We start from the raw sequence: 16,243 nt of genomic DNA, 5'->3' as shown, positions 1-16,243 counted from the left end.
GAGTATTGTCGTCTTTTACTGCAGATGATAATTCATACTCAGAAAGTAGAACTGAAATAACATTCATTACACCCCATCTTAGTCTGGCTTCTCCCACCGGTTATTGTTCTCCATTATGATGGAGTTTTGGTTCCACTGTCGCCTTCGGCTTGGCTTGCTCAGTTGGAGACACTAAACTCTCCGCTATATCCCTGATCTGCCCACACTGACACTATATGATAATGAGCTGATGACATCACTGTTCTCTCCAGAGCGGCCGAATCAATTCTGTTGCAATGGAACAAACCATAAGGTTGGCGGTTCGATCCGCGGTTCCACCTGACCAAGTGTCGAGGTGTCCATGAGTAAGACACCGAACCCCAGCTGCTCCCGATGAGCTGGATGAGCCTTACAGGGCTGACACCGCCGCCGGTGTATGAATGGGGGAACGTGAGGCAAACATGTGAAGCGCTTCGGATGGCCATAGGGTCTGTTAAAGGTGCACTATGCAGCTTTCCGTCCACTGGGGGGCGCCTATTCAAAACAAATGCGTAGTTTGATTACAAACTACATGTGTGTGTGTGTGTGTGTGTGTGTTTGTGTGACCGATGTCTACCTATCCAACCAGGGACCTCCATAGCCTCCAATGGAGTTGTGTGTGTGTGTGTGTGTGTGTGTGTGTGTGTGTGTGTGTGTGTGTGTGTGTGTGTGTGTGTGAGCAATGTTCACCTATCAAACAGGGGACCTCCATAGTCTCTAATGGAGCTGTGTGTGTGTGTGTGTGTGTGTGTGTGTGTGTGTGTGTGTGTGTGTGTGTGTGTGTGTGTGTGTGTGTGTGTGTGTGTGAGCAATGTTCACCTATCCAACAGGGGACCTCCATAGCCTCTAATGGATCTGTGTGCGTGCGTGCGTGCGTGCGTGCGTTTGTGTGTGAAGTCAGCTACCATCTCCACCATTACATGTCTTTACAAATAAATAACATTGTTTTATTAATTATATTAAATGCAGTTAAGCTTCGTACAGACTATATAATGTGTCGAGTAATAATATGTCTTTTTATAATAACTGTGTTCTTTTGAATATACTGAGAAGTATTTATTTGTGAGCAATGGGGAAGTTTTGATTGGTTGTACCCAGCATGGTGTACTGAACTTCTGGAGTACCCAGTTTGGTGAACTTAAATATGCATGTTTTAGGAGACTCCATTACTCAATTAAGTTGAGGGAACGAGTTTACTCAAATCAATTGAGTTCAATCAACTTATTAGGGTTTTCAGTGTAGGACGTAGGTGAGAGCTTCGGTAGTGAGCTTCTTTGTCTCACCTGTGAGAGTCTTCATGCATTGAAATGTAAATTACTGGTGGGGGGTTGAGCAGCAAACTCCACACACACTAGTAATGAGATAACTCTGTGTTACGGGTGGGAATCTTAAGGCACTTAAAGATCCGATCCGATTCTGATTCTGGGAGTAACGATCCGATTCCCAAAACCATTCTTAACATGCTTTTTAGTAATTATACATTAACATTTGGTAATGCATTAACTTTACAGTTTAACCTAAATTGGAGTTACTATGCTTTTTGTGTTAGAATATCTGTTTGTATTGCCATATTAGAAATGATTATGAAGATTTCTTTCAATATTTTTATTTTATTAACAAAGTAATATCAGGATTAACAAGCTCTGAATGAAACATGGTAAGCCATACAATTGCAGAACAATCATTAAGAAGAAACAGTTCTAAATTTAGCACTAAGTGTGACTATTTTTCAGTTTTTAACCAAAAAAAGTTATTGTCCTGAAAGAGAGCTCAGTTTAGCATTCGTGGACTGTCAGAGATTCAGCTTTCGGGCGTGTGCTTCAGATGTTTATAGCACGAGAGTAATGAAGAGCCTACTGAAGCAAAGTGGCACGTTTGTGTAAGAACAATGTCCATATTTTAAACTTTATAGACTAAACTAACTATTTTTATTGAAAGAAATTGTGTTTTAGTGTTATTATGAAAAGAGTAACCCCTGACGCTAAGTTTTGTTTAGCTCTATCTTCTCTCTTCAGTGTTTGTCAGTGCACATACGTCAAGGATTCATGGGTGAAGAAGGGTTACTCTTTAAAGGACAACTCCGGTGAGAAATGACCCTCGGGGTAATTAACAGATGGTGGTTACCGAGTAGATCGTTCTCTGGGATGCGTTTTCATGGAAATCAAGTGTAAAGAGTTTTATCTCTAAAAACAGATTTGAGCGACGAGCGCTCTGCTAAGTGATGAACTGTGACTGAATCTCATATGGGCCGTTGTTTCCGGAAGAAAACACTGAACGCAGTAGAGGAAAAAAAAAACTCACACACACACACACACACACACACACACACACACACACACACACACACACACACACACTCGTCTAGTGTCTGTTGTTCTAGATGTTTTTCTCTTCTTGTGTTCAGATGCCTGTGATCTCACACTGGATCCACACACACACACACACACACACACACACACACACACACACACACACTCGTCTAGTGACTGTTGTTCTAGATGTTTCTCTCTTCTTGTGTTCAGGGGCCTGTGATCTCACACTGGATCCACACACAGCACACACACACACACACACACACACACACACACACACACACACACACACACACACACACTTGTCTAGTGTCTGTTGTTCTAGATGTTTCTCTCTTCTTGTGTTCAGATGCCTGTGATCTCACACTGGATCCACACACAGCACACACTCGTCTCGTTCTGTCTGAGGGGAACAGGAAGGTGGAGTGTGTGTCAGATCGTCAGCCGTATCCTGATCATCTAGAGAGATTTGATGGAGTTATTCCTCAGGTTCTGTGTGGAGAGAGTCTGACCGGCCGCTGTTACTGGGAGGCTGAATGGAGCGGATGTGGTGCTGGTATATCAGTGACATATAAAGGAATCAGCAGGAAAGGACGGAGTTATGACTGGAGTGACTGTGTGTTTGGACTCAATGACAAATCCTGGACTCTGATCTGCTCTGGTAAAGGATTCTCTGTCTGTCACAATAATATCAGCACTGCTTTTCCTGCCATCAGTTCATCCTCTAAGAGAGCAGGAGTGTGTGTGGACGTGTCGGCCGGCACTCTGTCCTTCTACAGCGTCTCTGACACACACACACTCACACACTTACACACACTCTACACCACATTCACTGAACCCCTCTACGCTGGATTTAGGGTTTATGAAGATTCTTCAGTGTCTCTGTGTCAGATTAAACACACACACACACACACACACACACACACACACACACACACACACACACACACAGCTCTGAATCTGTAATAAGACACACACACACACACACACACAGCTCTGAATCTGTAATAAGACACACACACACACACACACACACACACACACACACACACACACACACACACACACACACTGCTCTGAATCTCTAATAAGACACACACACACACACACACACACACACACACTGCTCTGAATCTCTAATAAGACACACACACACACACACACACACACACACACACACACTGCTCTGAATGTTTAATAAGGCTGTAATAATATTGCTATATTGTCAGACTGCTCTAATATGTATATTGTAAACTGATGATGAGATGTAATAAAGGACTGATTGATTTAATCATGAAGTGGTTTATGAATGATTGATGTGAACTGATGACAGTATGAATAATCATGAATGTGATGAGATCAGCAGAATGAATTCTCTCACAATCCCTGAGTCTCTCCCCAGAGGAAAATTTTACTGCTCAAAGCTTGCTTTTCTATAGCTCAGGAGACAAATTTGAGATTCTCATCTGAGCCTTCACTCTAAAAAATAATTCAGTGGCTTAGTAAATATCACAGTAATAATTAACTTTATTAACTTAATAAAATCTCTCAATATCATTTACTTGATGGTTTTAGTTAAACATACCAAAATAATTGACTAAAAATCCAACAGTTAATTTTGTCTAAAATGTATAGTTATATTTAAGTTTTTTTCACTAAAATAATTTAGTATTCAAATAACCAATTATTTATTTTAAATATACTTAATACATTTGTGAAATTTATTTCAAAATATTTGAGAATGGAGAATTAAACCGATCTGTTTCAAGAACCACAAATATTACTTAATTAAAATCAAGATTATTAATATTTAACACACACTGAGGAAATTGAGTAACAATGCACCCCTCCCCCACCCTCTGACATGACGACAGCTCGACGGTTGAGTGAGGGCGGATATTTGAATTCTCCTCAGTCACCAGAGCAGTTTCTTCTTCTCAGCGCTGCAGAATTGGGGCATTTCCTCTGAAATTCAGGTTTGTATGTTTTTTTTTTATTATCTATATAATCATTACTGTGCTTAAAGGCATTTTATTTAATTCAAAACAACATACAGGGACAGTGTGAGTCACCTTAAGTTAACGTGTGGCGTTGGTCTTTGAAGCGCCTGCTGTGTTGCTCAAAACACACAACTTTATTCCTAAAGATAATGAATATTATGAATTTGGACGATAAAATCTTATTAAAACTGGGCACTGTTTGTTTATTGTCAGGTTATGGAGTCTGGCGCCTCGCAGCATCTTTCAGCTACGAATGAAACGCAGGACAGCGGTCTCAAGTTCAAAGTCCACCCGCAGACCGCTAGCGTTAGTCCATCTCAGGCTCGAGAAACAGCGCTGATACGGTGGAAATGGGATAACAGACCGGTTGATTACACTTGAATTACTTTTAAATGTTTCATTTTTACTTCTAAAATGTTTGTTACATGAGTTTAAATGTTGTAAAATAACTGTTATTCTTTACATGTCAAAACAGTAATATATGCTGTAACGTTATTGCTGTAACTTACTCATCGACAATAAAGGCCATGTCATGTATATGTGTGCTTGTGTGGACTGTGGAGTATTTTACAAAGGTTTAGAGGAAATTAAAGTTATGCTATACAAGTTAGTAATACTCATAAATAAAAACAGTTCATATTAGTCATAAATATTGGTTTTTAAAATGCTTTTTACCCATTTTTTTCTACTCAATTGAATTTGTTAATGTAACAAATGCAGTTACTCAGATCTACTTAATTTTTTACTTACATTTACTCAGTTCTTATGGTGTCTATAATTGATTTCACTGCTTTAAAATTTACTCAATTTTTTTAGTGTAAAAATGTTTCACCAAAAAAATTGAGTAAATCATAGTATTAGTTTTTAGAGTGTTATTTTAATCTCTATTTTGTCTAAAATGTTGCTCATATATTTCTCCTCAAATTCACTAGGAGCAATAGGTGAGACAGAATAATCAGAGGGAGTCATACCTGAGACTAAAAGGAGATGCCTTGCTAATCTCAATTCTGTGTTTTTAAAGACTCCGTTATTTCTCCTTTGAAAAAGAAAATGAGCAATACTGGAGCTACTATGGAGCAATATCCGAGTCTCTCGCTCACTCTCCCTCTCATGCACACAAACACACACGCACACACATGAATTACTAATTCAATCATACGACTTTTTCTTCCTACAAGACTAGATTCACCATTCTAAACAACATAGCTCATCCACTGCAGAACATCTTGATGGACCAAAGAAACAATGGCCGGGAATGCTACTCTCTCTTCACTGCAAGACAGACAGAAGATCTATCCACAACCATCAGGCTTTAAAAACCTATAGCAAATGGCAGATTAGCTGATGTAATAAAGAAATTTGAATCTGAATCTTTTTTTATTTAAATCAAAATAGCATTAACAAATTCAAAGACATTTTAAAGAAAGCAAAAACGGTTTAAACATGGTCATTACAAAATATGAACTAAAGTGCTTTTTTTTGTAAAATTATATTTTTAAAACAGTTACAATGTTATGAGCAGTGGCAGGCCAGGTTTACAACAACACTAAAAAATTTCTAGTGCTTTCAACTAATTATTATTTAGTAACTAGTTCCACAGAATTTTTCAAATTTTTTATTTTCGTTCACTCAATTTCGTTCTAAAAATTGTTACCTGAATTAATAATTTTTAGTTGGCTCAAACTTGACTTCAACTTTAAAATGTAAGTTTACTCAACATGTTTTTATAATTAATTCAACTAAAACGTTTTAATTAGGGGTTTCATTTTTAATGAAACTTTTAATTGTTTTAATTGTTTACTAGAAATTGCAGTGGTGGAACTAGTTACATGTTATAGCAAGGATAAAAACTAATTAAAGCACATTGTATCATCTGCATTTATAACATTTGGCATACAAACAATACATTTTCATAAGAATTAATTTCAAATTTCTTTAAATAATAAAAAAATGACCAAAGCCCTTGTCACTTTTCTTTAATGTCTTTAATGCACCTTTAGTTTTGAAAATACACACACAGTCAAAGTAGATCCAGTGGAGCATTCTTGCTACTTGTCAGTGTTTCAGCTGGAAAAGGGATAGTTCACCAATAATTGAAATTCTGTCCTCATATATTCGCCCTCATGTTGTTCCAAAACTGTATGAGTTTCTTTGTTCTGCTGAACATAAAATAAGATATTTGGAAGAATGTTTGTAACCAAGCAGATGGAGCAACCATTTACTACCATAGTATTTTCCCCCCTACTATGGTAGTGATTGGTTGCTCCATCTGCTTGGTTACAAACATTCTTCCAAATATCTTATTTTATGTTCAGCAGAACAAAGAAACTCATACAGTTTTGGAACAACATGAGGGCGAATATATGACAGAATTTTCATTTTTGGGTTAACTATCCCTTTAAGAAGAACCGACTGGCTTGGATGATAAACTGCAACGAGTCAGCATCAATGGATATCTTGGTCACACCCTGTTGGAGAAAGAAAGAAAAAAATTAATAATAATAAAAAAATATATATTCTTTATACATCTTATCAATATTAAGAATTTACTTGCATGTGTGACTAAACTAAAGTTCAGAATTCGTCCCACTTGTGAGGACGATGAAATGAGCGCCATTTTATTCATAGTATTCATGGTTATGTTGTTCCCTTAATTTACGGGACAATTTCAAAAGTTGGAACGCGAAAAAAATCACACAACCACATAACCCTAAATAGCGTACATTATTTGGCCTACATTAAGTTACACGTTTGACAAGTTTCAGTAAATTTGCACGTATAAAAATCACCACAGCACCTTGGCCTATAGCTAATGAGAGAAAGTTTGTCTGACACAAAAATAGCACACAACACGCTGAGATTAAATCTAAAATACATTATATAGTATTACAGTTTAAAACAAAATTATGTATTATTACTTAAACATGATTAAAGACCACATTAACGTAACGTAAATCATTCATTCGATGAGGAGTGAATTTGACGTAGACATCACTTAGTCCTAAATAATCCCTATTTCCCTTGGATATATTTACTTCTAATTTACTTCTTACTTCACGTCTAACGTTAAATATCCACACAAGCCCCGCCTGTTTCACACCGCGAGCGTGAGCAGCACTTCAGCGTAACTACACCGAGACTGCAGCTGCAGACGCGCGAGAGCGTTCACACTGGAGGCGTTGGTGCAGCGGCTCCCACAACGATAGAGCCTATTCCTGTCTGAGTATTACATACTAAACTAAAATAAATTATTATATTTTCTGGCTAGTTTACTTTACTTTTTATAATACTTTCACCCAAACTGAATAATTAAAACAAGTTTAAATGGGTAAATCTTCTACAGATGATTTTTATTCTTCGTTTTCTTTAATGACATACTCCATTTATTGTTAAAACACACCACATGTGCTTCTTCTGTGCATTTTGAGTGCTTTTGTGATATTATATTTATTTTGTCCATCAAAAGTCTGCTTTCGCTTTACACCGTGACCAGCTGCAGACCGAGAGCCTTTACCTGTCTGAGTATTAAATACTAAACTAAACGAAAGTTTGTTATATTTTCTGGCTAGTTTACTTTATTGCTAAAATCTTCCACAGATATTTTTTATTCTTCGTTTTCTTCTCTGACATACTCCAGTTATTGTTCAAATGCACTACACGTGCTTCCTGTGTGCATTGTAGGCACTTTTTGTGTAAAATCACATTTATTTTGTCCTTTAAAAAATATACTCTTGTTTCAAAGTCAACACATGGCTTTTTTTCTCAAGTAAAGCAACAAAACGACACCTTACCTGGCATTTAGGTTTAAAAAAATGTGCCATAATGGAGAGCACTCGTACTTTCTTGGAGGTGAAAAGCAAGTTCTTTTTGACCTGCAGGATTTCTTTTAAAAGGGTGTAAAAACGAAACGAGAGTCGACTGTTTATGAATAGACTATTGTAAGTTTCTAATTTAAAATGTTTGTGATTTAAGGCTATAACCTATTGTAAGAGCCAATTTAACATAGCAATAAAGTTTATATTATTATTGCAGATTTTTTGCCATTAATAACTGAAAGTATTATGTAACGTTCTTTGAGAAGCAATTCTGATATTTCCTGTGGTTTATATATTTCAATATTATTTCCTATGTTTATAATGTATAATTTTGTTCTGTTTCTTTAATGGTTTACGCCCACTTCGCGTGCGCAGAAGATTGAGTTTAGGAAGAAAGAAGGGAGAAACAGTTTTCTTACCGTCTCGTCGATCTTGTCAATTATGGATAAATCTTGTGTTTAAACGTTTAAGGTAATACAAGATAGGGTTTGACAAGTGTCATAGGATACAGGAAACAATAGGATTTGTACATTTTTGTATTTTTTGTGTTTGATTATTAAACTCCCACTGGTTTACGGATTCTGACTGACTTTTTGACGAGTAAGAAGAACCCATCTTTTTCAGCCACTATAGTACAAGTAAAGTTAAGGACTTTGCATCAACATATAAGTAAGAAAACTTCTCTTTTCGTCCGAATTGGATGAGCAATATTTTTGTTTTTAACAAGAGGATTGTCGAGTGATTCGCGCATCATCAGAGACCATCATCGGACTATACTTGGATTTAATGCACCATCGCGGCTGAGATTCTCCGATGGCATTTGGGATTACACACACAACGGATTTGGCTGATCGGACTTTGGTGAACTTTGGCAATAGTTTGGACGTTTAGGGATATTATTGGACTTTGGATATGGTTGAATTGTGCTGCGTCATGGACTCGCCATGTGCGCTCCGTCAAACAATGTCGCAAGAGGGCGATCTCATCTGCTTTCGTGATGAATACAATGCGCGCTTTGAACACGAACATTGATTACTATGGAAACAGAGGAATTGAACGCGACCTCTAAACGAGTGCCGAAGATGACTGTTAAAGCACAAGAGGAACGGCTTAACCAGTTGATGGGAAGTAGAAGAGCCAAACTGGGACATTTAACAAGGCAAATGAGAGAAATTGAAACTTTGCTTGAGGACTCTGGTAATGTTGACACTGTAAATGAATGCATAAATGGTGAGTTTGCACAGTCCTTTATTGCATTTCAAGACATTAATAATGAAACCAGAGAACTTATGTCCGTTGATGAGGCATATTTAGATCAGATACATTGGTTTGAACCCAAGTCTCAAGCATTTAAGCACTTTGTAGACAAGGTCAAAGATTGGATTGAAAGAGTTAATCTCCAATCTAAAGAGGCAGAGCAATGTGATGCAGAGGTCGAATGTACTGACAGTGCCTCAATGGTTATTTCTTCTTCACAACTGCCTCTCTTTCAAAAAAAATCTGGTAGTCAGGTGGCCTCAGGGGTTTCATCTACAGCTTCTTCTAGGCTGAAAATTGAAGCTGAAAGGGCAGAACTGTTGGCACGTGCTAATACTTTGAAGCAGAAACAAGATGTTGAGAGGGAAGAAGCTGAGCTCAAAGCAGAAAAGGAAAATTTAGAGCTCCAAACTGCTATTGCTGCGGCTGAAGCCAAACTGAAGGTTTTTTCAATGTATGAACCATCGCGTAGCGTTTCTGATGTATCTGGTAGTGCAGCAAGAGCAGCCACAACTAAAGAGAATCTTAAAGCTACATCTGACAAAGCAGTAAGGCCAAAAACATTTTTCCGTGAGTTAGCACCTGATACTGATGACGTACCAAGAGTCAGCGATGTGCAACAGGATTTTGCTAAATCACAGCCACCAAGAACAGATGTGAGCATTCCTTCACATGTTGAAACAGGGAGCTTGTTCAACATCATGCAACGTCAAAATGACATTGCTGAGATTTTCATAAAACAGCAGTCTTTATCTACTCTCCCTCCAATGGACATTCCAGTATTTAGTGGAGACCCGCTAGAATTCACATTCTTCATTCGAGCATTTGAGCATGGAGTAGAGAATAAGACCACAAATAACAGAGACAGATTGTACTTCTTAGAGCAGTTCACCACAGGGCAACCAAAGGTGCTGGTACGCAGCTGTCAACAAATGCTTTCTGAAAAGGGCTACAATGAGGCTAAGAGACTACTCTACCAACATTTTGGCAATGAGTACACAATTGCCACTGCCTATACAGAAAAAGCACTGAACTGGCCAGATTTAAAGCCTGAGGATAACAAAGCCTTAACAGATTTTGCTCTTTTCCTTACTGGTTGTCGCAATACTGTTGACAGTGTGGAATATGTTGAGGAGATGGACAGTCCAAGCAACATGCGTGCTATTGTTACCAAGCTTCCTTTTAAACTGAGAGAAAAGTGGAGAGTAGTTGCCTGTGAGCTTCAGGAAAGGACTGGCTTGAGAGCAAGATTTTCCGACTTGGTTAGTTTTGTAGACAAACAGGCAAGAATTGTTTCACATCCACTGTTTGGCAATATCCAGGATAACAAAATGGGTAAAGACAATCTCAGATTTAAACCAAACAAATCAAGTAACTTACAAGTGAAAGAAAGGAAAACAACATTTGCCACAAGTGTGACACCTGTTCCAGAGCTCAATAAACAAAGAATTATGGTAAAAGAAGGAGCAAAGGCAAGGCATGGAACTCACTGCTTATACTGTAATAAAGAGCATGGATTGGACGTTTGCAACGCTTTGAAGCACAAGCCACACAAGGAAAAGCTGGACTTTCTGAAAGCTAAGGGCTTGTGCTATGGTTGCTTATTACCAGGTCACATGAGTAAAGGTTGTGTGCAAAGACTTGTTTGTCAAAAATGCTCACTAAAGCATCCAACCATTCTTCATCTTCCGGAAAAGCCAGCGCTTCCAGGATCACAAAATGGAGACAGTTCCACAACTGTCACTGAATCATGTACCACAACCAGCGAAACTTGCGGCTGTACGGGGGCTGGTGGGTTTGTGTGCTCTTTGGCCATTGTACCAGTCAGAGTTAAATCCCAAAAAAGTAATCATGAGGTAACGACCTACGCCTTCTTGGACCCAGGAAGTTCTGCAACATTTTGCACAGAACAACTAATGAAGGAGTTAAAGCTAACTGGTAGGAAAACAAACATCCTACTGCGTACTATGGGACAGGAAAGGTCTGTTAGTACACACGTTTTCACCGAACTGGAAGTAAGTGGACTGAATGAAAACAGTTTTGTGGGTCTCCCTCAGGTGTTCTCACAAAAAGAGATTCCAGTTAAAAGAGAAAACATTCCGCAACAGAAGGATGTTAAGAAATGGAAGTACCTTGAAGAGGTGCATCTTCCTCAGATCAATTCAGGTATTGGCTTACTAATAGGAACAAATGTACCCAAGATTCTTGAGCCATGGAAAGTTATCAACAGCAGAGGAAATGGGCCTTATGCTGTCAAGACCATCCTGGGCTGGATTGTAAATGGACCTTTGGAAAGAGAGAACATCCAAACTGACAGAAGCACAGGATGGCCACAGGTGATGGCAAACAGGATTTCAGTGGTAAGCTTGGAGAACCTAATTCAACAGCAAATGAGTTATGATTTTCCTGAATGTAAGCAAGCTGAAAATTTGGAAATGTCTATAGAGGATAGACAGTTTATGGAGTCTGTATCACAGTCAGTAGAGCTTGTTGATGGACATTACTGCATTGGCCTTCCTTTGAGAAAAAATGATGTAGTGTTTCCAAACAACTATGTTGTTGCATCTCTGCGCGCTCAATTTCTGAAAAGGAAATTCAAAAGAAGTTCAGCTTTCCACAATGACTACTGTAGTTTCATGGATGACATGTTAGTCAAAGGTCATGCTGAGAAAATCCCTGCATGTGAAACTGAAGGAAACTCTGGCAGAATCTGGTACATTCCACACCACGGGGTGTATCACCCGCAGAAACACAAACTTCGAGTGGTGTTTGACTGCGCAGCAACCTACCAAGGAAAATCACTTAACTCTCAACTGTTACAAGGACCCAACTTAAATAGTTCTCTCATTGGTGTGCTGACAAGGTTCAGACATGAGCCGATTGCCCTCGCAGCAGATGTAGAAGGAATGTTTCATCAGGTCAGAGTTCCTGATAAAGACAAAGACCTGTTAAGATTCCTTTGGTGGCCAAAAGGAGACACTGCGCAGGAAATGGAGGAATACAGAATGACTGTGCACTTATTTGGTGCTACATCCTCCCCAAGTTGTGCAATCTACGCTCACTGAAAAAAGTATAACTTTAGTGTTGTTCGTTTAATGTGTATTTTCTCATTGAAATAGCTTAATTTTTTTAATTTTTTCATGTCAAGTAAACATTTTAGCTTAGATTTATGGTTCAATCCATTTTTTTTACATTGATAGAATCTAAATGGGCAGCGGGACATTAAACTGAATTTATTAATTTGATCAGAGCATTTTTTTTAGATTAAGCAGGATTTGCACATGCGCATTGTTGACTTGCAGATCCCGCTGGTTCAAAAAAAAAAAAAAAAAAAAGTCTGAGAACTGTCTGAGAAGAACACAGCACGAACTTGAGCGGTGGCCGTGACGATAACGTTACATTTCAACGGACGTCAGACCCATCCAGCCAGGCTCCGAGACAGAACTACGAGGAACATTGATAAGGTAAGAGAAACTTTGTCTACCGTTAACGTTTTTACCTCAAGTATATCTGACGGGACTTGAGTCTGGCCGTAATTTCAGCGCTAACGCTTGATAGCGTGTAAATTAACTTTTAAGATAGCACTCGAAATGTTCGTAATCTTCATTCAAACTATAACGTTCGGTTATTTTAGCCCCTCATTGGGCGGGTGAGTAACGTTAATAACCTAAATGCATGCAAACTATCTAAATTCATTTTGTGGGGGCATTGACCGTGTCAAGGGAAAGAGTTAACAATAACATTTCTCGAAACAAGTGCAGTTATAGCCTATATAAGCTACAATATTTTCTGCTTAACTTTTATTAGACTCCAGTTCAAAAGAAAAGTGTGTTTTTTCGCTGAGCACATTCTCTGCAGTCCGAGCGCGCTGAAGCGCTTGCTCATATATCTGAGGTAAATCATTAACACCATCACTGCTTACAGTATTGAATTCGTGAATCAGTGAATTGATCAATGATTCGGATCGCCAATGTCACGTGATTTCAGCAGTTTGGGAGTTTGACACGCGATCCGAACTGCTGAAATCACGTGACATTGGCGATCCGAATCATTGATTAATTCACTGATTCATGAACCATTTTAATCTTTTTTTGAGGAACACGTCGTAGATTGAAAGTCATAGTTTTTGTGATACTTGGACCAAAATGTATTTTCGATGCTTCGAGATTCGAATTAACTAACTGATGTCACATATGGACTGCTTTGATGATGATTTTATGAAAGTGAATGTTTTAGGTCGGCATATAGCAGAGAATAGACTGGGCACACGACTACTCGTTTACGTATGGCATTTGCCATACCCTGGCATTCCACATTTTTAGACCTAACTGTTGATTCACTAATGAGTTGTTGTTGTTGTAATTTAGTACGGTTGTGCTGGGGATTCTGTTTTGTGTTCACCATCTTCTAAACTTATTTCTGTATGCTCTACTTTTAAGATCAATTTAAGTTCATGCGAATTACAACAGTTCCTTTGGTGACAAGTTGGATTACAAGTTCTTGGTGCAGTTGGACAAGCACTCCACCAAACTGTTGGAGGTCATCAGGAGCAAGGGAGGAGTCCACCAGGACATTGCAGGTTTTAGATGAGGTATCTATGAATTTGATAATCAGTGGGATCCATGGCTGAATAGTGTTTTTTTTTTTTTTTTTTTTGTAATTGTTTAATTTTAATTCATAGTTATTGTTCTTACTCAGACTGCAGACATCACCATCAGAAGAGAATGCATCCTCAAATCTCTGATCTACCTCGGCGAACCTTTTGCGCACCTTTTCAAAGAATACCAGGTAAGGGCATCTCTCTCACTTGCTCACACAAATAACACCTACAGACTAACATGGTCATAGTCTAGGTTTTCCTAGCCACTTTTAATAAATAGGGGTGTGATGAGAAACTCAGCTCACAAGATGAGATTTTAACACTATTTATGAGAAATCTTTGATGCTGAATTTTGAGCTGTGAACACTTAGACCATGTCCAGACGTACCAAAACAATCTTTTTTTTCCTTGTCTTCCCTGGAACACTGTCAAAATAAGTGTGTCCAAAGGAATCCATTTGCAAATGACTTAACACCTATATGCTATGTAAAATCCATGCCTGGTCCTCTCTTCCTTCACTGTCGTCGCTCCTCCTTTTATTCTCCCTTCACTCCTCTGTGAAAGCTCTGAGACCAGTGTGACGTGCAGTTGGCACTGATCATCCAATTACTTACCGGCCTCGCTTTGCTCTCACTCGTCACGCGCCTATTCAAGTTCAGTTTAGAGTGTGTAAGAGCTGAAAATGGGAGAGTTCTGAAACTATAATGTACTTATTTTCTCTTTCTTTTTTTATGCAGGAAAATGAGATTGAAGAACTGGAGCAAACAACCATGGCGATCTTTATCACTGGGAAAGAGGATCCTCTTCATCCACCAAAAGACATTAAAATTGTCATTGAAGGATCAGAGGTCCGGAACCTGCTTGCTAAATTGCATACAAATAGGTTATATTTAAAGGTTTAGTTCGCCCAAAAACGAATATTCTGTCATTAAAGGTCCCGTTCTTCGCAATTCTATCTTTCAAACTTTAGTTAGTGTGAAATGTTGCTGTTAGAGCATAAATAATACCTGTAAAATTATAAAGCGCAAAGTTCAATGCCAAGCGAGATATTTTATTTAACAGAAGTTCCCTTTCAAAGCCTACAGCGAACAGCCGGTTTGGGCTACACCGCTGCACTTCCTGCTGTAATGACGTCACTAGAACCGTTTGTTGACTAACCCTCCGCCCACAAGAACACACAAAATAGGGGGCGTGGTCTCGTTGCTCTCCTACGTGGAGAAGAGCGCGCATTCAGCGCTTGCATCGCCCCGTTATGGTAAGAGGCGGGACCTTTCCGGGCAAAGTGCGCTAAGCTGCTGTCCAATCACATCACGGGAAGCGCTGGCCCAATCAGAACTCTTTATGGGTCTTAAGAGAGAGAAATGACATTGGTGTCATTAAAGGCCTGTCTGAGCCATCGGATTTCAACTAAAATATCTTCAATTGTGTTCCAAAGATGAACAGAGGTCTCACGAGTGTCGAACAACATGAGGATAAGTGATTAATGACAGAATTTTTATTTTTGGGTAAACTAACCCTTTAAATGTAGAGCTTACAGCTCTGTATCAGAAACTGATGCAGTGATCACTGTTCACTGTCTGAGGAGCAGTTCCAGGATTTGTCTCTGGTGTTCAGCTGAAAGAGACTGTTCATCATCATATACATTTATGGACATGAAATACATTTGTATCTTAATATTTTAATTGTATTTTAGGATGTTTTATGGTGAACTGTGTTGTCAGGACAAACATTCCTAATTTAATATTACTACTAATGTGATGTCATCAAGTGGTGATTTGATTATTTGTAACAAATTTGTATTTTTGTGTGAAGCAGACTGTTCTTCATACATGTGAACATGTTCATTGAACAATAAATATAAATGTGTTCTAAAGGAAAGTGTTATGATAGTCATTGATCAAAATGTTTTAAAAGCTTTTTTTTGTTTTGATTATACATTTTAAATAATGACATCTTAATTTGAGACAACCTAAAATAATTAATTTACTTTGGCCTATAAATATTACTTTGTTTTAATTTAAATAATTAGTTTATCCCAACATAAAATAATGATTTGTTAGTTTGATCCAATTTAAAATAATTAGTTTGTTCCAATCTAAAATAATTAGTTTGATCAACCTTTAAAAAGTGGTTGCATGGATTTAAACTTTTCAAATTAAACTAAATTAAATTATTTACTTGAGTCAATTTTAAATATTTCGTGTGATCGATTACTTCAATTTTTTTAAGTTGATCCAAGGG

The 16,243-nt window shown here is 38.2% G+C and overlaps 1 protein-coding gene and 1 long non-coding RNA gene across 2 annotated transcripts in view; both read left to right on the top strand.

Annotated features, from left to right (window-relative positions):
• Positions 1 to 3,296, top strand: part of LOC137041807 (NLR family CARD domain-containing protein 3-like) — a 35,417-nt gene extending 32,121 nt beyond the window's left edge. Inside the window, exon 5 of the mRNA XM_067418477.1 lies at positions 2,680 to 3,296. Within this exon, the coding sequence (XP_067274578.1) occupies positions 2,680 to 3,296 (617 nt within the window). The remainder of the gene's footprint in view (positions 1 to 2,679) is intronic.
• Positions 3,297 to 12,710: 9,414 nt separating this feature from the next.
• Positions 12,711 to 14,948, top strand: LOC137040878 (uncharacterized). The gene is made up of 4 exons (XR_010897999.1): positions 12,711 to 12,866; positions 13,842 to 13,993; positions 14,101 to 14,190; positions 14,740 to 14,948. It is a non-coding gene; the product is annotated as an uncharacterized lncRNA (long non-coding RNA).
• The last annotated feature ends 1,295 nt before the right edge of the window (positions 14,949 to 16,243 follow it).

Source organism: Pseudorasbora parva, chromosome 15 (assembly GCF_024679245.1).
Source record: "Pseudorasbora parva isolate DD20220531a chromosome 15, ASM2467924v1, whole genome shotgun sequence".
Lineage (NCBI taxonomy): Eukaryota > Metazoa > Chordata > Actinopteri > Cypriniformes > Gobionidae > Pseudorasbora > Pseudorasbora parva.
Note: the sequence above shows the minus strand (reverse complement) of the source record. Positions and strands in the feature narration are given on the sequence as shown.